Source organism: Paramisgurnus dabryanus, chromosome 1 (assembly GCF_030506205.2).
Source record: "Paramisgurnus dabryanus chromosome 1, PD_genome_1.1, whole genome shotgun sequence".
Taxonomy (NCBI): domain Eukaryota; kingdom Metazoa; phylum Chordata; class Actinopteri; order Cypriniformes; family Cobitidae; genus Paramisgurnus; species Paramisgurnus dabryanus.
In genome coordinates this window covers 29439761-29464162 of record NC_133337.1, presented here as the reverse complement: position 1 = coordinate 29464162, position 24402 = coordinate 29439761, and the positions used below count along the sequence as shown (strand labels likewise).

The 24402-nt window shown below is 37.9% G+C and overlaps 1 protein-coding gene across 1 annotated transcript in view; it reads left to right on the top strand.

Annotated features, from left to right (window-relative positions):
- Positions 1–23674, top strand: part of hmga2 (high mobility group AT-hook 2) — a 42528-nt gene extending 18854 nt beyond the window's left edge. Inside the window, exons 4-5 of the mRNA XM_065285028.2 lie at positions 11595–11627; positions 19982–23674. Of these exons, the coding sequence (XP_065141100.1) occupies positions 11595–11627; positions 19982–20023 (75 nt within the window). The 3' untranslated portion in view covers positions 20024–23674. The remainder of the gene's footprint in view (positions 1–11594; positions 11628–19981) is intronic.
- Positions 23675–24402: the final 728 nt, after the last annotated feature.

The window sequence follows — 24402 nt, the reverse complement described above, 5'->3', positions numbered from 1 at the left end:
GAGATTGGTTCTGACAGACCAGTCATTTTTAATGACTTATTTTTAGTTAGAGAGAGATCAGGTTCACCTTTATTCAGTTTCACTTAGTCCAAAGACTGGAAACTGTTTGCTTTACGAATTAAAAAATACACAGTAGTGTTTATGTGCATGGAGAATTCAGTTTTTTGTGATTTGCAAAAGCATAGTGTTGAAGTGTTCAAACAAAATCATCCAGGCCATTTTTCAATCTGTTCCCCTGTAGGAACATATATTGATCTTTATGTCATTGCGGTCTTTGCGTGACTATAATGTCGAGACAGGAAGTCATTCGTTGTAGGCAGCACAAGTTAATCCACAACATCTGCATTGATCTTCTTGAAGACCTTAGTAGTCCATTGTCCACATTCATATACCTACAGTCACATCAGATACCTACAAACAGAAGCATTGTATGTTAGACTCAAATTATTCTAGTATATGTTTATGGACAAATATTCTTTTGTAAACGCACACACTCTTCCAGAAATGGACTTTGATGACTACGTCAACATCTATAAATCTGTATTTTTTCATCTGTAAAGTGTTCCAATGGACCAACTGAAGTATTGACGCAGTTCCCAAACTTAAAGACCCCTTAAAGACTCAACAGGAAAGTTGTGTGGAACTGAAGTAAAACGTGAATTACTGCTGGCCCCCATCCCTTTCTCCCTTTCTTCGAGAAACTCTGGGAACTGATTTCACATCAAACAGCAGAGGCTCTTGAACGGACCAGATCCAATTTGTCTGCGCTTTTCTTTCCCTTCAGAACAACCCCCCCCTCCAAAAAAAAAAAAACCCAACAAAAGGCTGCTTGTCCTGCCAGGAATTTTCCACATTCCATGCTCTGGCAGACATTTTTCTCCTCTACAAAGGGCCCTTCGGCAAATTCCCCCTAATCGCAGGATTTAGCCAGGCTCTGATAGGTGGCATTCATAGCACCGTTCGGTTGTAAAGGGTGGTTGATTCGGAGCAAGATGTGTGTTGGGGAGGTGGGGGGTGGCACTCGGACCTGGAATCTTTTCAGGATCTGCCGAACGAGTGGAAGCATTCCAACGGAGATCACAAAGCCAGTGCTGTGGCCCTGTACCCTGGAGATGTCTGGCTTGTTTTCCCCACTTCCACCTCCAGTTTAACAGAACATGTGGCCTTTATTCACAGGAGCGAAGGGGGCGGAGAGGCGTGCAGTTACTGGGTGGCTCGTCTGTGGGGTCTGCCTCTAGTAAGGGAGTCCTTGGATACGTTTGCCTCATCAAATCAAGCACGAGTGTTTTTTTATGTTTCCTGTCTTTGTGGAATTTCTGTCAGCAGCCTTAAGGAGACTATGTTCAAGTAAGGTTTTGCACAAACGCAAAACATATGTTAGCGGTTTAAGTTTAAAGCAAATGTGAGACGCATTCCCTCCCCCCCATATTTCACCAGGCAGCCAGGTAAAATGAATATAGCTTATGGGCAAAAAAGGGTCTTGTACCATGTTAGAGAGGAAACTTTTTCCAATGATCTGTGTTGATTTTAGGGGAAAGCTGTAGAATTGTGCATAATGAACTCAACCATCAATGGCTGTAGATTCCTTGTTGAACGAAGCATCAGCAGTTGCAGGAATGGCACAAAAATAGTTTAACATTTACAATACCACAAGAGCTTCAAGATACTGAGTTTATTAACACGTCTCCTATGAAGTTTATACAGTTTTGGTGCTTTAGTCCAGGGTCACTTGTAGTAATAAACCTACCTCATTGTTCGTCTAAACAAAACTGCTCGATCCTTCTGTAGAAAAATGCGCATGTGCGCATGCTTGCACACTGGTCTGGCACGTAACACAGCGGATTAAGACCCAATCCCTTTTCTCTGTCTTACCCCTTACCCCTACCCCTTAGTTTTGCACGTTCACGTGAGGGTAAGGGCCAGTTGGGATAGCCCTTACTCTCACGTAAACGTGCAAAACTAAGGGGTAGGGGGAAGGGGTAAGACAGAGAAATGGGATTGGGCCTAAGTCGTCTTCGCAGATCTGCGTAAATGTAGATCTTTTTAAAAGCATCGTTTATCACTACATTGTTGTCATGTAAACATAGCGCTAGCTTTAGGATAAGTTAACTAAATTTGAACCTAGCAGCTAACGGTTTTCGCATAAATGAATCTTAACATTGCGGAGAGATATGAATGTGCAAAACTAAGGGGTAGGGGTAAGAAGAAGGGGTAAGACAGAGAAATGGGATTGGGCCTTAATCTTAATTTTATCTATGAATACTCTTGGAATGTAGCTCATTTGAATAAAAGTGAAGGGATGCATGACACCCACCAATATTCTCATTCCAGATTCATTTTTTGTCATTCCACAAATTTTGTTAATGAAAGTATTCATAAAAAGTGTCATGGTTCTTTCAAAATGAAAGCGATAGCGATAGATTTCAGGGACCATGAATGAGAGAGAAGACAAAAATATAGCAGATTCTTGTGTAAGGGAAGGAAGGGGGTTCCCCACAGTGTAAGCTTTGAGTAAATGACTCTTGGCACGGAGAACGGTTTTGGTAAGTCATGCCAGGTTTTTCGAGCCGGCGTCTTCCGCTCGTACTGTAGCCGCTTGGCTTCGCTCTGTCTCAGCACGTTCTGTCCTGGAGCTGATCAGACTTGCAGCTGCACGCTTTCAGCTCTTGCCCCAAGGTACCTGTGCCAGAGGCTGACTTACAACCATTACATAATCTCTTTGTGCAACTGCCCCAAAGACCTTCTCGTATTCTTAGCGAAGAATGAAGGATTCGCAAACTACAGAGAAACCTCGTCTACCAAGAACTTTTCTCCATTCACAGCAAGTTGAGAGAAAACGTGGTTCTGCAGACACATTCATCACCTTTGACGTCTGAGAGCATTGAGTGATCGCTGGGAAATTTAATGCCGATAATCCAGCATTTCTTTGAGACTTATTCTACTTGTATGAACGATGAATATGATTCCGCTCCTTTTGATGGAAATAATGTGGATTGTGATTCTGTCAGATTTGTTATTACTCAAAGTTGGAGTCATAGCAAAGAAAATGTTGTTGTGTGTCGGACCTCAAGACTAGTTGCTAAGTTACAAAGTTATATTTGTTTTGTAGCTCATTTACCTAGAAAATCAACCCTATCTCACAGCAATTCGTACATATTTTACGAGGTGGCTAATTCGGATTAACCTCCTAAGATCCGAGCTTTGGTTTGGCCTGCAATTCAGATTTCTTCCAGCTATTTGGGGTTAGGAAGAACCAATAAATATAATAACCAAATATTTTTCTTTGAACATAAGGCAGTTCAACACCAGGTCTTAGGAGGTTAATTTTTATGGGCACATTTGTACATTTTTGTACGATTTGCCTTGACCTCTGTGACGTGGTTAGGGGTAGGGTTTCGTTATTGTTTTTATGATAACCGTCCGTTTTTGCACGATTAACTTTGTATGAATTCATATGAATTATGGCCGATTCACACGGTACGCCGCAACCGCGAGTAGGGATGGGCATTCGATAAAATTTTTTTAGTCGATTGTCCGGAAAATTAACGATCGACTATCGATTAATCATTAATTTTTTATAATAAATAATAATTATTTAACTTATTATTCAAAAATGTTGAATACAAAAATACAGCTTGTTTTCCTCCATGAGACCTTTATTACAAGATCAACTTGTGGCAAACAGTTAAACTACATTTAGTTAGACAAACGGACCATATTATGCGCTTGAATATGCGGCGCTCTAAAGCAGCAGAACCTGCAGCTGCGAGCCACATTCTTAAACAGAGACCTCATTTGTTCAAAAAAATCATGACCTCTTCATGATTATTTTTTTGAAATCAAAACGGAAGGTCACAGATAACGGAGTATGATGTCAAATATTGCACCCTGGTGGTAAAATGTTGAATTGCTGCCACACAGTGAAATTCATTTAATTGCTTCAAGACACACGCTACGCTAGGCAACGCAACCTGCATTAGATAAAAAAAGTATTTGATTAATCAATAACAAATTAACGTCATCGACTAAATTCTTAACGATCAATTATCGATCGTCGATTAATCATGCCCAACCCTAACCGCGAGTGTTTAGTTCTTTTTCAATAGGAGACGTGCGGAAAGCTGCAAAACGGGGGCTGTTACAGAGGTGAAGCGGAGTTGGTCCACACGCCTTGCTCGTGCACCCAAAATCCTATTCCTTCTCCGGACATGGTACTTCATGACAGGCGCCGTTGAAGATAAACATATTTGCACTAAATGCTGCACAAAACGCTTTCAATACAAGAGAAAAGCTGAAGCCGCGCGGCGTTTTTGCCGCTTACCGCGTACCATGTGAAACGGCCATTAGCCAGCTCGTAAAATATGTACAAATTCTTGTGAGATCAGGCTGGGAAAATTCTGATTTGGGTCGGCACACAAATCAGAATTTAATAGGATTTTAAAGATCTTACTATTTTACTCAATTAAAAAGATGGGATACATTCAGAAAAAGGGAGGAGTTGTGAATCAAGTGGTTTTAAGGAAGTTTGATTTGTACATTCTTATTATTATTTTTTAAATGGGAAAGTTTAGCCAAAAATAAAAATTCTGTCATCATTTACTCACCCTCATGTTGTCCTTATCCTGTATGAGTCTCTTTATTATGTTAAACACAAAAGAAAATAAGCAATGATGGTAAGCACACAGTTGACGGTAGTATTTGTTTTCCTACTATGAAAGTCAGTGGGTATCATCCACCTTGTGCTTACCATCATTGCTAAAAATATTTGTGCTTAATGAGTGTGAGTAAATGAAGACAGAATTTTTATTTTTAACCGAATTATCCCTTTAATGTTTCTTGTTTAAAGATATAGGTAGTCTGAAAATAAAAGGAAATTAGGGACGCCAGTTTTTATTTAATTTTGTTGATACTGTTCATTAATGTTATCATTCCTGAGCACGGTGGGTGTCTCCGCTTTCCTCCGTTTTCCTTGTTTCAAGGCATGCGTAACATTGTAGACTGGAAAATAAATCACAGTAGTGCTTGTTTCCAGTGTGGCGGGTTGTGGCAAGCAATGAATTTCATGGCCAGTTGGCAGTGTAGTGTTAAAGGGACAGTTCACCTAAAATTAAACTCATTATTTATTTACCCCAATGTTATTCCAAACCCACACTGTAAAAAGTGAAAAGTTGGATCAATAAAAAAATACTTCAATTGGTAACACCTAAAAAATGTAACCTAAAGTGAGAAACTTACATTTTTGAGGTGATACCAATAAAGTAAGTTGATCCAACTTTTTTATTTTTTACAGTGCATATGACTTTCTTTCTTAAGCAAATGTTTTGAAGAATTACCTGGCTATTGTTTTTTTTTAGGAATGATTCTTTAAAGGTGCAGTGTGTAATTTTTAGAAGGATCTCTTGATAGAAATACAAAATGATATACAAAACTATATTATCAGGGGTGTATAAAGACCTTTTTATAATGAACTGTTATGTTTTTATTACCTTAGAATGAGACGTTTTTATCTCCATACACAGAGGGTCCCCTTACGTGGAAGTCGCCATTTTGTGCTGCCATGTTTCTACAGAAGTACTTAACGGACAAACTTTTTTTACTAAGTTGTCTCTGTCAATTATATGTTTTTCCAGTGGCAGCTACCATAGCTTCTTTATGCGTTTCAAAACGAGGGGTAAGCAGTGGACTGAGCTGTTGGCTGCAATTCGCAACCTCACCACTGGATGCCGCTAAAATGTACACACTGTACCTTTAATAAAAAAAATGGAAACTAGAATGAATCAAAATATTGAACAAAATCCCTAATGTTAAAGCATCACAAATGTAGTCAACTTAAGCCCTCCATACACAGTGAAAAGTAAAAATTGGTTCAACTTAAAAAATGACTTCATTTGGAAACGCCTTAAGTTTTTTTTTCACTTAAAATTTCTCACTTAAATACACATTAATTTTTTAGGTGTTACCAATTGAAGTAAATTTGAAGTTGCTCCAACTTTTACTTTTTAAAGTGTTGCCCACTGTCAATTCATGAATGGATGATTCATTTAAGTTTGATCTTTTAAATGAATCGTTTGTCCTATTTAACTGAAGATGATCGTATGATTCATTGTGATTCATTTACAAAGACTTGAGATTTATGACTAAGCTATCATACAGACTTGTAATTTAATACATAGGTCAGTTTGAATCAGTTGCTGTTATTGTCTTTTGAAGCATGACAGACTAAACAATGGTATGATTTTCATTTTTATTGCACTGTTCCATTAAGATTCCTGAAATCTATGTAACATCAGAAACTGTGAGAACGTAATGGCCTAGCGCTTGTATATATCTAGATCTAGTAATGTGATAGACGACACAAGTTTTTTTTTAGCTTGTTGTATAGTTATGTACAAACCGACCTGTATGTATACCAAAAACAATTCTGGACATTGTTGATCACTCCAACTGGAACGTTTCCTCGCCGAATGATGAATGTAACCCATGACTTAAAATAATATTTGAGCAGTCGCTCTGTTCTCATGTTGGCATAAAACTTTAATGGCCTTAACAGCCTCTCAGAACGTAGTTTCTGTTCACTTATAAACACACACGCCTTTACATTGGAAGTTCACCTGCTGAAAGGCGAGGCTGTTAAAATCTAACCGTGCAAATGGTTTGGCATTCCTGATTTTAACAGCCTTCATATTAGCACACGGGATCTAATTTAAAACATGTATATGTGAAAACTATACTTGAATTGTTTGTTGCAAACTATATAGCCATATGAAAGTGTTTATATCAAGTCCTCATTTACAAGTAACGAGGGTATAGTTATATTTGAACCCGCTGAGTAAATCATGCGTGTCCTTTTAAAGATTGTCCAAAGGCAACCAATCGTATCAACATTTAACTCGACTAACTCGCATACATAACAAAACTACAAGCTTTTATCTTATGGTAAGTAGTTTCCTTTTGGTCACCGGCCGTGACTTTCTCTATTAAAACCAAATCCTATTAACAATAAACTTAAATTGTGCTACACTAGTGGAAGGGTCCTGTATAACTCATCGGTAGAGCTTTGTGTTAAAAAGTTGGTTCAACTTAAAAAAGGTACTTGGATGCCTTAAAATTTTGAGTTCATTACCTAACAAATATTTTTAAGTTGAATCAGGTAACGTACTTTTATAAGTTAAACCAACAAACATTTTGTTTACAGTGTAGTGCAAAAGTTCCTAGGTTTGAATCCAGGGAACACACATGTCGATAAAAATGTATACATTGTAATGTATTGCATTATCGCTTTAAATAAAAGCATCTGCCAAATGGGTAAATGTCAAGGTGTTACCTTATGGATAGAAAAGTAAGGAAACCTAATGTTTAATGTTGTTAGTTACAATTGAGGGGTTTTAAGTTAGTTCATTGCTTTTAGGAGACTACACTAATTTATACCTCTTTTTCATTTCTGCAGTCGGTCAACACATTAAAAGCAAATCATTTTGATCTCTGGGCTTTAATGGCTACATGCATTTACAAATAATTACACGAAATTTACAGCTGGGATGCAAATTGTGTCTGGGAGCTTATTCAAGGGTCAACTTGAACTAAAGTGCATGTACAAAAAACAACACTAATTTGAATGTGTTTAAAGGTCACCTATTATGCAAAATCCACTTTTACAAGGTGTTTGGACATAATGTGTGTTGGAAGTGTTCTTGTCCTTGTTTTAAATCCCTATTACACCAGAACAAAATGTCATTAGACATGCCGATTTGAGTCTCTTTTCAGTGTGAGGTCACATTGATAAAGCCCTGCCCACTTACAGTCCTGCATTACCATAGTGTTGGGTTTCAGGGATGGCAGGGTTTTGTTTTGCACTTTTTTGGATCTTTAGTACAAACCATACACATGAGGGTGACAAGGGTCCCTCAGGTCTTTTGGTTGTCTTTTGGCCCTCATCTCATCTCAGCAAAGCTTGCAGAAGTTATTCGGGGTGTCTGCTACTGTGTAAGCAACTGCAAAGAGTGAGACAATGCTGTGATGTTTCCTTTTGTGATGGGTGTCAAGGGACCATTTCACACGTGTCTTTGTGCGTAGAGGAATGAGTTCAGTGCCACAAAGAAAAGGACTTGGATTAGTTTGGACCTTTTTCATTTTTTTGGTTTAAAATTAAGGATGTTAAAATGTAAAGAATTAGTTTTACATTTACAACAATAATAAAATGTATTAATAAAATTAGTATTTGTATGACAGTCTTTCCGATTAAAATCTTCCCTGTGTTTTTTCCAAATGGATAAATGTTGGACATCTAGTGGTTTATTTCCAGGAGCAACACATTATGCCATTCAGATGATCATTAGATCATCTACAGGCAGTCAGCCCTGTATAAAATCCTCAGTTTAGGTCAATGCAAGAGGAAACAGTGGGATGTTGGCTTGTCAGTCAAGAAACTTCAAACCAGTTGCAAGAGCCAAACGTGATGCTCAAAACAAAATGTCAGGCTCTTCCATTACTTTATTTTGTCTTGTTCTCATGTCTTGTTAGACGTTAGTAAGGGGTAGAAGTTAGTAAGGTGTATATTTGTATATGTAGGGATACGATAGATGGATAGATGGATGGATGAATGATAGACGGACAGACAGATAGATAAATACAGTAGATAGACAGACAGATAATGGGAAAAGTAGATGGATACAGTTGATAAATAGACAGACAAATAGAGGGATACAGTAGAAAGATACAGTAGATGGATGGATACACAGTGACAGATAGACGGACAGAGGGATAAGATGGATAGATGGAGGGACAGACAGAAATATAAAAATGGATGGAAGGATAGATTGATAGATGGACAGACAGAGACAGACAGAGACAGGGATACAATGAATGATTGGATGAATTGATGGATGGACAGATAGACGGACAGATATATAAAAATGGATTGATGGATATATCAATAGATTGACAGACCGAGACAGACAGAGACAGGAATACAATGAATGGATGGATGGACAGACTGTTTGACAGACAGACATATAAAAATGGATGGATGATAGATGGACAGATGGATGAATATGATGGATGGATCCGATGGATGGATGGACGGACAGACAGACATAAAAATTGATAGATTTGATAGATGGACAGATAGATAGACTGATAGACAGACAGTTGGATACAATGGACGGACAGACGGACGGACAGACAGACAGACATAAAAATGGATGGGTGGATAGATTGATGGACGGACAGACAGATAGAAGGGTACGATGGACAGATAGACATATAAAAATTGATGGATTAATATAGATTGATGGACAGACAGACAGACAGACAGATAGAAGGGTACGATGGACAGATGGACATATAAAAATGGATGGACGATAGTTGGACAGATGGATAGATAGACAGATGGGTGAATACGATGGATGGATGGACAGACAGACAGGCAGACATAACAATTGATGGAAGGATAGATTGATAGATAGACAGACCCAGACAGACAGAGACAGGGATACAATGAATGATTGGATGAATTGATGGATGGACGGATAGACAGACAGACATATAAAAATGAATGAATGGATAGATCAATAGATGGACAGACCGAGACAGACAGAGACAGGGATACGATGAATGGATGGATGGATGGACAGACAGTTACAAACAGACACATAAAAATGGATGGATAGATAGATTGATGGACGGACAGACCGACAGACAGAAGGGTACGATGGACAGACAGACATATAAAAATGGATGGATGGATAGATCAGTAGATGGACAGACAGAGACAGGGATACGTTGAATGGATGGATGGATGGATGGATGGACAGACAGACGGTTCGACAGACAGACATATAAAAATGGATGGACGGATGGATTGATGGACGGACAGACAGACAGAAGGGTACGATGGACAGACGGACAAACAGACATATAAAAATGGATGGATGGATGGATTGATGGACGGACAGACAGACAGACAGACAGAAGGGTACAACGGAAAGACGGACATATAAAAATGGATGGATGATAGATGGACAGATGGATGGATAGACAGATGGATGAATATGATGGATGGATGGCCGGACAGACAGACAGACATAAAAAATTGATAGATGGATAGATTTGATAGATGGATAGAAACAGAAAGAGGAATATGATGGATAGATAAACGGTCAAACAGACAGTTAATGGGATACAGTAAATTGATACAGTAGATAAACAGACAGACAGACAGACAGATAAATACCACAGATAGAAAGATGGATGGACGGACAGACAGATTTCTTAGAAAGTTTGTAGGAGAAAGTGTCTTGCAAACTAGATGGATGGACGGGCAGATGATGGACGGATAGATACAGTAGACACGACAGACAGACAGGATACAGTAGATAGATACAGTAGATGAATAGAGACAGAAAGAGGGATACGATGGACGGACAAACAAACAAACAGATAAAGGGATACAGTAAATAGATACAGTAGATAAACAGACAAGTCCGACAGACAGAGAAATACGACCGATAGATAGATGATGGATGGACAGATAAAATACAGTGGATAGATACAGTAGATGCACAGAGACAGACAGACAGACCGATAGATAGATAGACAGACGGACGCACAGACAGATTTCTGAGTAAGTTTGTAAGAGAAAGTATCTTGCAAATCGTCTTACAGCTAAAGCACAATGTGCTGTCAGCATGCATAATTAAAAATAAAGTAAATAATAAAAATAAATACATGTGTGACCCAGTCTGTGAAAGCTCAGCTAAAGATAGACGGATACAGTAGATGTTTGCGTATGTGTGTGTGTGGTGGTTATTCCATGTGTACTCCATTTGGAACGTGTGCATCATTTTCACATTTTCCCTTTATCGCCTGTTACATTCTTCGCCTGCTCCCATCCGGTGTTGACATTTACTGTGTTACAGCCTGATAGCATTCCAAGCGGAGCTGGCACAAAACACACCAGCTGCTCGCACCGATCCCAAGTGTGTGTGCGTGTGGGTTCGATTCCAAACACTGGGGACTCTCATGGTTTTATTTTTGCCTGGCACTCGGAGCAGCGGAGAGCTCTTCAGCTGTCAACCTCGGGTCTTAGAAGCACTTCCTGCGGGGTGGCGGAGCTTAGTGTCCGTGATGTAATGCGAGGAGGGGACAATCTGGGCTTTGTACTGTATACTCTACACTTGTCACTGCGATGGACCCCTGTATGTGCACACATGTCTATACTATTTACTCTATCTATACTGCTCGTGGATTTTAAAGGTCGCTGGCGGGTTGTATTGATTTGTCATGTTGTGAGGGATCTTTATCACGAGAACTACATATTTTTGAAATCAACTTAAAGAAGCCTCTCGTATAGGTTTACCTGACACATTTCTTACATTATCTACATAAGCAAAAGCCATTTATAGTCAGCAGGAGCTTCTTACATAATGTGTGAAAATATAACTTTGATATCTGTAATATTGACTGTGAAAGATTGAAACCAATGAATGAGCCTTCAGCCTGAATTTCACACGTTGTGTAGTATGTGTATTACGTGTTGTGTAGCAGCTAGTCATTGTGTTCATAAAGTAGTAATCATTTTTCTTTTTGTTTTCCAGCCACAACAGGCAGTCCAGGAAAAGCCCGCTCAGGTATGTAAAGTCTTGCAACATGCAAAATGAATCCAGCAGATGTTGATGTAGATGCACATTTATGTTCAGTATCAAATGGAGCTATTGGCTCTTGTGGTAAAGACCATACTGAACGAAATACACATCGTTAGGTGTCTTATATATTTAAGGATTTATAATGCTTTACTTTTTGGGGTGAATGAAGGGAGTAAAGGGCGATTTATAGTCGTGCGTAGGTGCTACGCCGTAGCTACGGCGTAGGCTATCCGTAGCCTGTGCGTAGCTCTGCGTAGCCTGACGCGCACCTCACAAAATTCCTAACAGCGCGTCGGCTCTACGCGGACCGCAAGCTCTGTGATTGGTCCACCAGAACCCCTCCCGTCAGGTAAAAAAACTGCGTCATAGGTATTTCCGGTTGAGACGGTGAAAACAAAGATGAGCCAAGTTGAGGAGTGATTTAACTCAAACTGCAACATAAGTCGCTCTTTATTTACTTCCATCATTGCTGGTATTCTCAAATTATACACAACAAGTTGCTATTTCTTTTTCGTTTGTGGGTTAACTTGCTTAGCTTCTTCTTCTCTGACGACTTCTGCTGCTACTGTGGTTACACGCGTGATTACTGCCAACCAGCGGTTTCGCGTGTGTTTGCACGTCGACGCGGACGGCGACGCACAAGTATAAATGAAAACCGACGCGGAACCTACGCCGTCGCTGCTACGCCGTAGGACCTACGCACGACTATAAATCGCCCTTAATTCCGGGGTGATAAGGGACCTAGTTTTGATCATTAACGCTGATCCTATAGCGCTATGTGTTATTCAGTATATCCATTTACGAATGCATATGCAATCTGGCATGTGGGATTAGTTTTGAAGAGACGGGCCTTTTTTCTCAAGTCTAAATTTCTTTGCCGTATTTCCAAAACTGCACTGCTTTATTCATAGATATGTAAACTAGAAAACCGCCATCTTGAAACAGGGGAGCCCCGCATCAGCGTCATTGTAGGCAATGCTGTAACGGAAATAAAATCACCATAAATCGTCATGAATGCGATTTTCTTGGTTTTCTTTTGGTTCGTTTCAACAGTCAGACATGTATTTAGCATTGAGTCCAGAAAAAAATTAAAGTTTTGATATTATGAAAATCAACTTTTTCTAACTATAATGCATAGTGCTAGTAGGCCTAACATCAATACACAGCACAAAAGTCCGGCATTGTCCATGAATTCGAAGTACAGCTAACATAGCAGCTTTACCAAGCTACTTCCTATGAGACCCCTGTTCCAAGATGGCGGCGGTTTTGACGCATGCTTAGAACCCCAAGGCGACATCTAGTGTATAGACCAATTTAGAGTAGACGTCACAGTTACGTCACTGCAAGCTGCGCGCGCAATGCAGTTGCAGAAAAACAGTGGAAATGAATTAGACACGAGTGAAAAGAGCAAGATAACTCGATTGAAAATGTCCGGTTGTGCTGTTAAGTGTCAGAATAAGAATGCCAAAAAACATGGCTTTCATTTTTATAGAATACCATCGTCAAAGACATCATTTGAAGATAAACGTAGGTGTTTATGATTACAATAAGCCCTTAAACGGACAGAATGGAGGGAGGAAATCATCTGGAAATCTTTTAATAATAAGAATAGAAAATAAGTAGAGAATATGTCCGGTGTTCTGTCGAAGTCTGTTCCCTCCATGTGTTTCTTATAGCGTTTTTATCATGTTACAATTATAATTTATTAAGGAAGAAATAATAAAAAACAGGAAAATTATGAAATATTTAATAAACGCTATTATATATAATACATGATAGAATTGCTTTTACATGTACTTTAGCGATTCAGACTGTAAAAATATTTGATTTAGCAAAAAAGAACAATACACATACATTACATACATGCATATCAGTAGCCAAGCCATTTAAACTTTTTATCTATCTAAAAAATAAACGTAATGTGATTAAAACGCTATAAGAAACATTGCACTAAAGGGAAACATAAAGGAATCAGACTTCGACAGAACACCGGATCCATAAAAATCACGGTTTAATGCTAAAACACTTCACAACCCTACTGCGGAGCAGTCACTTTCTGCAACCAGTTTGGCTCCGCCCACAAAAAACGTAATCTCTGTTTGCAAACACGAAATTGGTCTATATATCTATGTGCTTTATTGGGCTCATGACGGACAGAAAGACACACTTATGCTTGGACCACAAAACAGGCCTAAGGGTCAATTTTGTGAAATTGAGATTTTTACATCACGAAAAAGCTGAATAAATATGAATTACATTTATGTTTGGTTTGTTAGGAATTAGGACAATATTTGACAACAATTTGAAAATCTGGAATCTGAGGGTGCAACAAATTAAAATATTGAGAAAATCATCTTTAAAGTTGTCCAAATGAAGTCTTTAGCAACACATATTACTAATCATAAATACATTTTTGATATATTTACGGTAGGAAATATCTTCATGGAACAGAATAACCTAATGATTTTTGGCATAAAAGAAAAATTGATCATTTTGACCCATACAATGTATTGTTGGCTATTGCTACAAATATACCCGTGTGACTTACCACTGGTTTTATGGTCCAGGCTCACATAGGAGTACAATTTGAATTTTACAAAGTACTAAATTACATCAAAATATACATTTTCTACACTAACAATAGATTCCAAACCCCTTCTCTGCACCCTGTACTTTTCCGTCTTCTTCTTACACTGTCTATCAGATAAAGGCGAAATGACACAAGAAATAACTTTAAAAAAAACAACTGGAATTTGGGGGCTACCAAAAGGGGTAAAAACTGTCACTGGGGCAGTACCCTTTCAAAAAGTACACATTTGTACCTAAATTGGTATCTCAGGTACCTAACAAATACCTGTGCCTAAATGGTACATATTAAGACCTTAGGACAGCTTTGCACCTTTATTTCTGACAGTGTACGTATGAAATAAAAATTAAATAATTAAAAAAATCTCATTTTTTCTCGCTTTATTTCTCGTCTTATTTAGTATTTAATGGCTAGACCAAGTCTATAATATTTTAATTAATTTACTTGCACTTTTCCATTAATCTCAACGTATTGCAGTACTCCTGTCAGCCTGTAGGTGCACAACTGTGAAACTCTGCTTACGGTCACAGAAAGTTGTGTTAGAGTCACGCAAATTTTTATTTATTTATTCATGTCCATGGCACGAAAATCAGCATTATTTCGGCCTTGAACACAAACGTCTTTTTCATGTCATTCGCACACATTTCTATGTGTCCGTGGCACGACTTACTTTTTCATGTCATTATATGTATTGTTTACAATTTTTTTTCCCTATTGTTAAATCATTGTCGCTTGCGGTTGGGGTTAGATTTGGGGTTTGGGTTAGGATGTCTAAAAATGTAACAGAAAGTGATTCTAACCCCAACCCCAAGTGACAATGGTAAGAAAATAGGAAAATAGGAAAAACTATTGAAACGAAAAAGAAAGTTGTGCAACGGACATGATATAGAAATTTGTGCGAGTGACACGAAAAAGACATTTGAGTTCAAGGCACAAAAAAGGTTAATTTCGTGCCATTGTCATGAATAAATTAATTAAATTTTGCGTGACTACAACACAACTTTCCGTAAGATCAGTCTGCCACAACTATAAGCACAAAGTAGAATTTTGTCATTCTTTAAAAAATGTTTAGATACCTGTGGGAATTGTTTGGTATTTGAATTGTTAACTAAAGTAATAGCCTTCAAACAAACAATGAATCGGTCATTTTTTTCTCAGTCTGACTGTAATGTAAATGAAAAGAAAAACTGTTCAATGTTTGTAGTAATTTGTCTGTCCAGGCAAACGTGAAACTTTCCATTTAATGTTCCGGTTCCCTGCAGTAATAGAAACCGGTCGATCGACAAATTGTCCTTTGGTTTAGTTAATAAACGTAGATGTATAATGGTGTGTAATGGTGGTTTTATACATTAATGGGCACAGGTGTCTTGATTAGAATTCCCACAATTCCGAACCTCCCCCACACCAACTTCCATACATTTACCAGGAATCTGCTCACCTCCCCTTGTTCGCTGGTGCGGACCAGTTTACAGTGTGAATGCATAACTGCAGCCTGATTTGTTGCTATGTGGGAACGCAAAGGCACTGATGGCTTGGAGCCATACTGGAAGCTATAACATGTACAAACAGTCAGTACACACACATTACTTCCCTGTTAAAAAGAGTAATGAGTACAAGTGCTTGTAATGACTAGCAAGCATTATAATGAGAGATGTCTATGTTCAACAGGTCATCTAGAATAATGAAGTTAAAAATATTTGTTAATTAATTTTTTTCTTCATTTATAATTTAAAAATAATAATGGATATGTTGATTAACCCATATTTAAGCAAACAGTTTTGACTGTAAATAATGGTTAGATGAGTAACGTTCGAAGCTCTTGTAAAGTAACCATAGACACGCATCTGTCATCGCATGTTTTATATTAATAAATGAAGAAGTACAACGTCGTTACAATGCTAAAAAAACAAAGTTGTGACTGCGGAGTTAGCGCTATATGCTAGTTAATGCTATATGCTAGCGTTTAGGCTGAAGTTCTACTATTGATGTTACAGCTACATTTTGCAGGTCCATACTGAAAGAATAAGTACCACTCAGAAACGTCCATTAACAACTGATTCCAAACAATTGATTATTCCTCAAATTCCATATCTTCATCTGATAAATGCTCAAACATTAGATCTGTTTACACACACACAGAGAGAGCTACTGAATGAGCTGCTCTGAGAAACAGCCAATCAGAGCAGAGCTCAACATTATTATTAACAACCCTTCCAAATAAGGTAATAATAGACCATTTCATTATAAAGTCAAATCCTAGTGTTGTAAATACACATGTAAAACCGTCTCTGGATATTTTTTGCACTTAATAAAGCCACATACCTTCTATGTCGATATCAGAGAACCATTTAACAGATTATTTAATTTTATATTTTGGCACCTTTAAGTATTATATGTAAAACATTTAATTTATGAAATGTAGTAAAGTAAAAAGGGTCAGTACACAAAACTATTTTAATAATCCAGGGCTTCCTTTGGACCAGTTACTGAGTGTTCGGGCAACCTACCAACTAGTTGTTAAATATTACGTTTCGCTCAACTTTAATAATAATAATGACTTTGCGTGTTTTCTGTATATTGATTTTGCTATTACATTCTTGTCTCTAGACTCTTAAACATTAAAATCCAATCGAAATTGTTGCACATTTTCTAGTCCGATTGCCGCTTCAGTTGTAAGCATGGACAGGAGGTGGGGCGGATGGGGGGCTTCCAGATATGATTAAAGAGGTTTTTTCTTCCCTCTCCCCTCCTTCTCCATTCTTTCTTTCACCCATGTCACACATGGTAGCGCTTAGCTGGTGCTTAACAGCTGAAGTGTCTGCCGCACTAATGAATGGAGTTTGGCTCATATAACACAGGCGGGCTTTCGCCACAGCTTCTCCTCTGAATGGCAGCAACACAGCGACTTGGGAAAGGAAGAGGGTTATAAATTGTGTCAGTTAGCCTCACCAAATAAAATGAAGCCATGTGGAAAACGAAATCCATTTCATTCTGAAAACTGCCCGGAGCTAAGCGCCTTCCAAGCCCCCTATACAATGCCTTCCTCTCTCAATGGTGGTCATCCCAACAGCAGCTGTGGAATATTCAGGTTTGGAGCATATGAACATTTGTAAGCACAGAGAATGGATAGACCAGAATAATGAAATGGACAATATATGAAGAGTTCAGATGGAAAAGTGCGTCTGACATGTTTTCTTGTAAATGAGCATTTTTTATCAGACTCTTATGTTTATGTTCAGTAATTTCACTTTAATTGCAATAAAAATGTTATTAGCCTGAAATCGAAATGCTTTAATTTTACTATTGTCACTTTAGTCAGTCATCAGTATTTTACAAACTTGACTGTCATTCACTGCAAAACCCTCTAATGGCGCCTTCCGTTGCATAGTACCCCACGGGTTAAGTCGGGCCAACTCACTTTTGGGGACTTTTCCACTGGATACCCGATACTTTTTTTAGTACCACCTCAGTTTGGGTTTCAATCAAGCTGAGCTGATACTAAAACACGAGGTGAAAACACTAAAGATCACTGATTGGTCTGAAAGAATCGATCACTATTAGCATCATCAAGATTAGCTTTACCTTCGTGCTTGCATTGTCTCCAGCAAATCTGTTATTATCTGTGCTTTGCTGCAAGTTCCCAAACTCCCTTTTAGTGATAAAACATCCACAGGCCGAGAATCAGGAACACCATCCAGGCTTGCAGTTTTCAGGCTCGCATGTATGCGCTGCATTTTTGCAACTTAAATAAGGCTCAACGGAGCGCATCGACTGACGCCACAGGTGTTTACAGAAACTGTCATGTGAGACAGAGGTAGTGATAAACGCAATGTGCAAACATCTATTTGTGGTATTTGTGGTGGTCAATTTTGATTTTGTATCGGACTGACAATTAAATGAATGTATGGGAAATACTGCTTTCCAATGATGCTCGCTCTGTTGCTTGCTTCCACTTTTTAATGATGTCACAGCAGTAGGCAGCGCAAATATAACGACACGCCTATAATCCCTCCCACACAAAAGTGGTACTCAACTCAATGAAAGCTAACTAAGGCAAAGTAAAGTGAGCTGACACTCATAGCGTCATACGTTAATGCAAGCTTTTTTGGCAAAACCCCCCACTTCTTTGAACAAGAGAACAGTTGCAAAATCGCTAAAGATGCAACTAGAAATTTCCGAAATGATGAAAGCCAGAATGGTAAAATGTAAAATAAAGAAACTAAAGCACACGTTAGGGGGCGCTATGATGGATGTGACTGGCACATTCGAGTCGTATTCAGGTCCAATTACTCACAAGGGTCCCAAGTTTGAATGTTGTTTCACATTTGTCTACCATGCATTTTGAGGGTTTTGCTAAAAAATGTATGTGGCGTTTAATGGATTCTGCCAACAAACCGACGAACATAGGGATGCACCGAATTTTCGGCAACCAAACAAGTGTAAAGGTTTGAACGCCATCAAATAGTAACCAGCGCAAGAGGCACGCAAATGCAGCAAACATGTTGGTGAAAGCATTTTAAAGTGTCAGAGAAAGATACGAAAACATACAGCACTACAAGTTTTATTTATCATTTATAATCAAGGCATTCTGAACACCATGCAGCGTATGAGAAAGACACTGCGGCGGCGATGCACTGCAAAAAAAGACTTTCTTATTTAGTATTTTTGTCTTGTTTTTCAGAATAAATATTCTTCCTGATGAGCAAAATGACCTAAGAAAATAAGTCTCGTTTTTAGACAAAAAATATACAATTTAAAGGTGTAGCTGAGGATTTTCTCGAATTTTTGAAAAGAACCGCCTTCTCCACTTTTTAAAAAAATGCAATTGCGCAACACTCCTGTTTGACAACTAGGAGGACCAAGAGTCTTGATGATCCACCCGGAAAAAGAAAATCCTCCGTAATTCCTTAAAGTAAATTTAAACTTAAAACAAGCAAAAAGATCTGCCAATGGTGTGAGAGATAAAATAAGTTTTCTTTTTTCTTAAACACTTAATTTAAGCAAAATTTTCTCAATCCATTGGCAGATAATTTTGCTTGTTTTAAGCACAAATTCACTTAAATTGTATAGTTTTTCTCTAAAAACTAGACATATTTTCTTAGGTAATTTTGTTTATCAAGAAAATACATCTTGATTTAAGGATTTTTTGATATTTGTACTGAAAATAAGAATAAAATACTAAGCAACAAAGTCTTTTTTTGCAGTGTGGGGTATTTGTCTGCTGATCATAGAGCAATGAAAAGCGTCAGCAGTATGTAAAAAAAACTTCCTAAAACCAGTAAAGTCCTACAATGACAAACACGCTTATATTAAACCAGAAATAAAATATTTATTAACAGTAAGCTTTTTGTTTGACCGCTTTGTTGAGTGGTTTTCCTCCGTCATCTCCTGTCAATCTTGCCGGCGTCTCTCTCTCTCTATGTATATATATGCATTTTGCACAGGAATAAAGATTGGATTAATATCCATTTGGCCAAGACTAATTTATGTGATGAGAGAAGTTTATGCTATCTGATCATAGAAGTGAAAATGTAGCTATTATACTTAAGAAAATGTATTTTATTTATTAAATACAATCATTCAAGTTACGGTAGCTCAGTTGGTACAGCATTGTGTTAGCAGCATAAGGGTTGTGGGTTTAATTCCCTGGCAACATAACTATTGATAAAAATGTATAAGTTGTATGCCGTTAGTTCTGCCGTGCTTGTTATTTACATTTAGCCGTTGACTGATCATCTGTTGTGTTTTGCAGGAAGAAGAAGAGGAGGAGGAAGCCGAGCCAGAAGAGGACTAAGCAACCACAGGATTTCACCTCTACCTCATTCAGCTGTCAGCTCTCTCCAAGGGAAAAGACTGCCTTGACCACTTATTATTGACTTCTCACTTTCGTTTATTTTAGTTTTTCCTCATTCGTTTATTTTGGTTTTGTTTCGTTAATGATAAACACATACACACACACACACACAACACCTCAGTGTGTAACCCCCCCCAAAAAAAACAAACGCAAACAAACATCTTGCAGATGACAATTGGAGCCGCCATGCTGTTCCCACTTCAGCGTTTTAAACTGCTGTAAGCACAGTGGTGCAGGGGTTAAACACAAAAAAACATGCTACAGCGGTTTTTCTTGCGCCACACACACTTAAAAGCACACTGATGTTTCTACATCGGTAAAGAAGATACAAACCGTATGGTTTTGTCATTCAGATGGTGCCTTAAATGGAAATTTACAAATGTATATACAGTACACACACAACCCCCTCTCTTCAGAGCACCATACCACCAAAGACAGTTAAGTTAAAATAGACACTACAGATACAGATAGTGTACCCACTGATGAATTGGCTAAGCAAATCTTGTCGTAACTCAAAAGTAATTCCTCCAAAGACTAAAATCCAATGAGGTGTTAAGCACACGAGAGGAAAACTGGTGCGATATAGTTCCATCTATGAAACAATGTTTTTAAAATGTTTGTAAGATAAATAAGCTGTCGCATGTAATGCAGTGTTCCCCAAAATGACAGTGAGCTTTAGCATATTTGACTTAAAATTCCAACCAGACTCCACCCTGTTATGCTGCGTACACACCAAACACGTGTCTAGGTTACTTGTGGGATTTAAAGTTGTGTCATACGCAGTTTTTTGCTTGAGTTGAATACTTGCTCGAAGACGTTTTTGAGGCGAATAGCGTGTTTTTGCGCCATCCGCGTCATTTGCATAGCCCCACACGAGTTTGCGCCTATTCGCGTCTTTGCATTGATTTTGAATGTATTCTACTCCCACAAATCGTTGAATTCGCATTTGGTGTGTACGCCCTATTAGTCACTTTAAAGAAATATATTTACTATCATGTAAATAGACCCAATCGTTGGTTTAAATTAACGTAGAAAATGTCCATACTTGACCCAACCACGCGTTGAATCAACTCAGCATAGGTTAATTTAAACCATTGTCCATATTTCACCCAACCGAACAGAAAATCCAACTTGCTTTTTTGTGAAGTCTACGATGTTACTTTTGGGTCGAACTATCCCTTTAAAATGGCCCTGTCCTTGGTGATAAGTTTAAACTTGACGTTTTCTTTTAGTTTTTCCCGCAGTCGATAAATGGCGGGAAAAAATGCCGCAACGCTCAACATATCTTTGCAATGTTGGCTTCGCTTAATTTACAAACGTGTACATAATCGTGTTTTATTTTCGTTTACGGCATAGCTTTAAGAACATAACTTTTTTGACGAATAGGGAAAGGGAAATGTATCAACTCAGTCTGGTTCATGACCTAAACCTCAATTAATACAAAAACCACAGGAACAAAACCACGCTATACCTCATTACGCAAAAAAGATACCTGAACAGCAGTGACCGTGTGATGTCGGAAGATCCCGTCAAAGAGTCCTAACGTATGCGAGCACTGTCACCGATGCAATGTCTCCTTAACGTTTCGAAGCTACCTCTGATTTCCACGACCAGCTCGAAAGACGCACGCTGCTATACAGTTCTCATAACAAAGCAGGGAATGGCATCGAGTGCCAATATCGAAAACAAACCTTGTCGTGATGTTGTCGTAACTTGTCATAAGGGCGGGCGGGCGATGCTCTGCGAAATGTTTTTTGCGAGAGTCGTAATCGAAATCTGAGGTCTGTTTGTAGTCATATGTCGAACTAATCATGCAGCTAAGGGAAAAAGTACTGTTTGTTTGTTCGTTCGTTGTAGTTAAAATTTCTTTTTTTTTTCACTAGCGTATATCTGACATTTGTAACAAGACACTCTGCCTCTACAACCGGGATGTCTGTTTTACATTTTTAACTTGAATATATATATTTTGTACTGATTTACTCAATGGTTTCTAAAGATCAAGTGCTTGTATGACACTAAATGAAATTGTTTTGAATTTATTATCTTCTCTTTGATTTCTCCACTTTTGCTCTGAATTTATAGTTTTAGTTTCTTCTGAAATATGTACTTTTCAGATATGTACCTCAAAAATGAAAAAAAAGAAAGAAAAATGGACTAATAATCAGCTGACAAATACCTACCTCCAGTCTTAAAAATGGATTGATTTTCACTCGGTTTGTTTCAGTATATGTGCTGAAAAAACACGTTAACTGCACAAGATCCTGTTTTACAAAATAGTGTTCATCCTAACTCATATGGGCGAGAAGACAGCTATGAAAAGCATTACACGATGAAACGACAAAAAGAAACAAACAACTTGAATCTTTCAGGTTTAAAAACATGTTTGGGTTTTTGTATATTGCATATATGAATATGTTTTTGAAAATTAGTAGATATTGAGATATACTTGAGTAGTGATTTTTGTGTACTTTACACAAATGTGATTTTCTTTTTTTCCTGTTATATGGTTTAAACAGATGTATATGTACTGCGTATTTAGTGAAAGAATACACCATTTTTAACCTGTCACCATGTTAACCATGGTATTCTCAACTAGGCCTGAGGTAGAAGCTAGTGGAACTGTTGGCATGCCCCTTGATTTTACAACGGCATGAGCGTTTTTACATGCGGCAGCTCGGCTTTTGCCACAAACCATCATTGACCGTGACTTAAACACTGTAGTGCTACTACCTAAATGGTTACAGTTCTTGTAAAAGTGGCATGTCAGTTATCCGGATAGACCGCTACGAGTTAAACCGTGGCTTGGGTAGACGGACGGCATGTCTTTTGACAACCTCAGAGTTGGCAGTGGTTGCATTGTAACACTGTTTCGAGATCAGTCGACCTCAACTCTTACCATAACTTTTACACACGACGCTTAGCGCTGCCGATGTGCACGGCCGATGTTTGTGTCTTTGATGTAGCGAAAGCCCCATAGTGTTCAAAGATTTCCTATGCTGGTTTGAATGTGTATCCACACGAGCCACAGGCTTTCAACTCTGGGTGTCTTAATGAAGATAAAGTTAAGTATTTTTATGACAACACGTTCTAGTACAATCGAATACACTTTTCTACCTCCGAGAGGGCCTCTTGTTACCTCATTTTTCAAACTTACTATCTGCTTAAAATTCAGGTGCCGGAGTCCCGAGAGAACGTCATAAATTTATATATATATTATATAAATATATATTCATAGTCTATTTTTGTGTGTGGGGGATTTTTATAAGACTTTACCTCTATGCCTCTCAGTCACAAGTTAGATAAGACTGGATGTTTGACTTTTTTAAGCATTGTCTTACATTATGCAATGTTATGTCGTTTCTGCAGCTGTAGAGATGGAGAATGTCACTATTGGTGGTTACTATCTCAACTATCTTCTTCACTTGATATAACTTGTTTTCTAACAATAATGTCTGTCTCACGTAGTATTGCTGTTTGTGATTTCACTTAAATTTGCTTGCTTGTTTTAAAAGAAAAAAAAAGGACAAAAAAGAAACATATTAGAAAAAAGTCCTCTTTATACATATCCACCACAATAAAAAAGATGCCTGTGATTGTTGTCGTGTATGAAGTCAATTGCATGTTTTATTTATAAATATTTCATTTTTATGATTAAACTTTTTGTAAAACTACATTTAAAAAGTGACTCTGGACCATAAAACTGCACGGGTATATTTGTAGCAACAGCCAACAATACATTTTATGTGTCAAAATTATTATATATATATAAAATCTTATAATTAGTAATATGTGTTGCTAAAGACCTTATTTGGACAACTATTATTATATAATTATATATTTAAAGTATTTTGTACCTTCAGATTCCAGATTTTCATTTATTCAACTTTTAGATAATTTATAAATATCAATAAAAAAATGACCCTTGTTAATTATTTTGTGGTCCAGGGTCACATTTATGGTTTTTTTGGTAACCAAAATTTACTGACCAGTTTTTAAATGTATTTGACCAAATGTAACCCTATATGCAAATATTTTTGTATTTTAATATTAGTATTTTTGGCTGGCAATATGACGGCTATCTTGGACCTTTATTTTGACATATATTGCCGTGTGAATCCATTAGGCTTGTTCGACTTCATGGGGGTGTCGCAAGAACCGACAGCCGGATGACGTCAAAGTACCGCGAGAACGATTAGAGAAGTCATACAAAGTCTAATTTTGTCTCGCTCTCGCGGTACTTTGACGTCATCTGGCTGTCGGTTCTTGAGGAGCCGCATGAAGTCGAACAGCCTATTATCAGATAAGCTACGTAACTTATG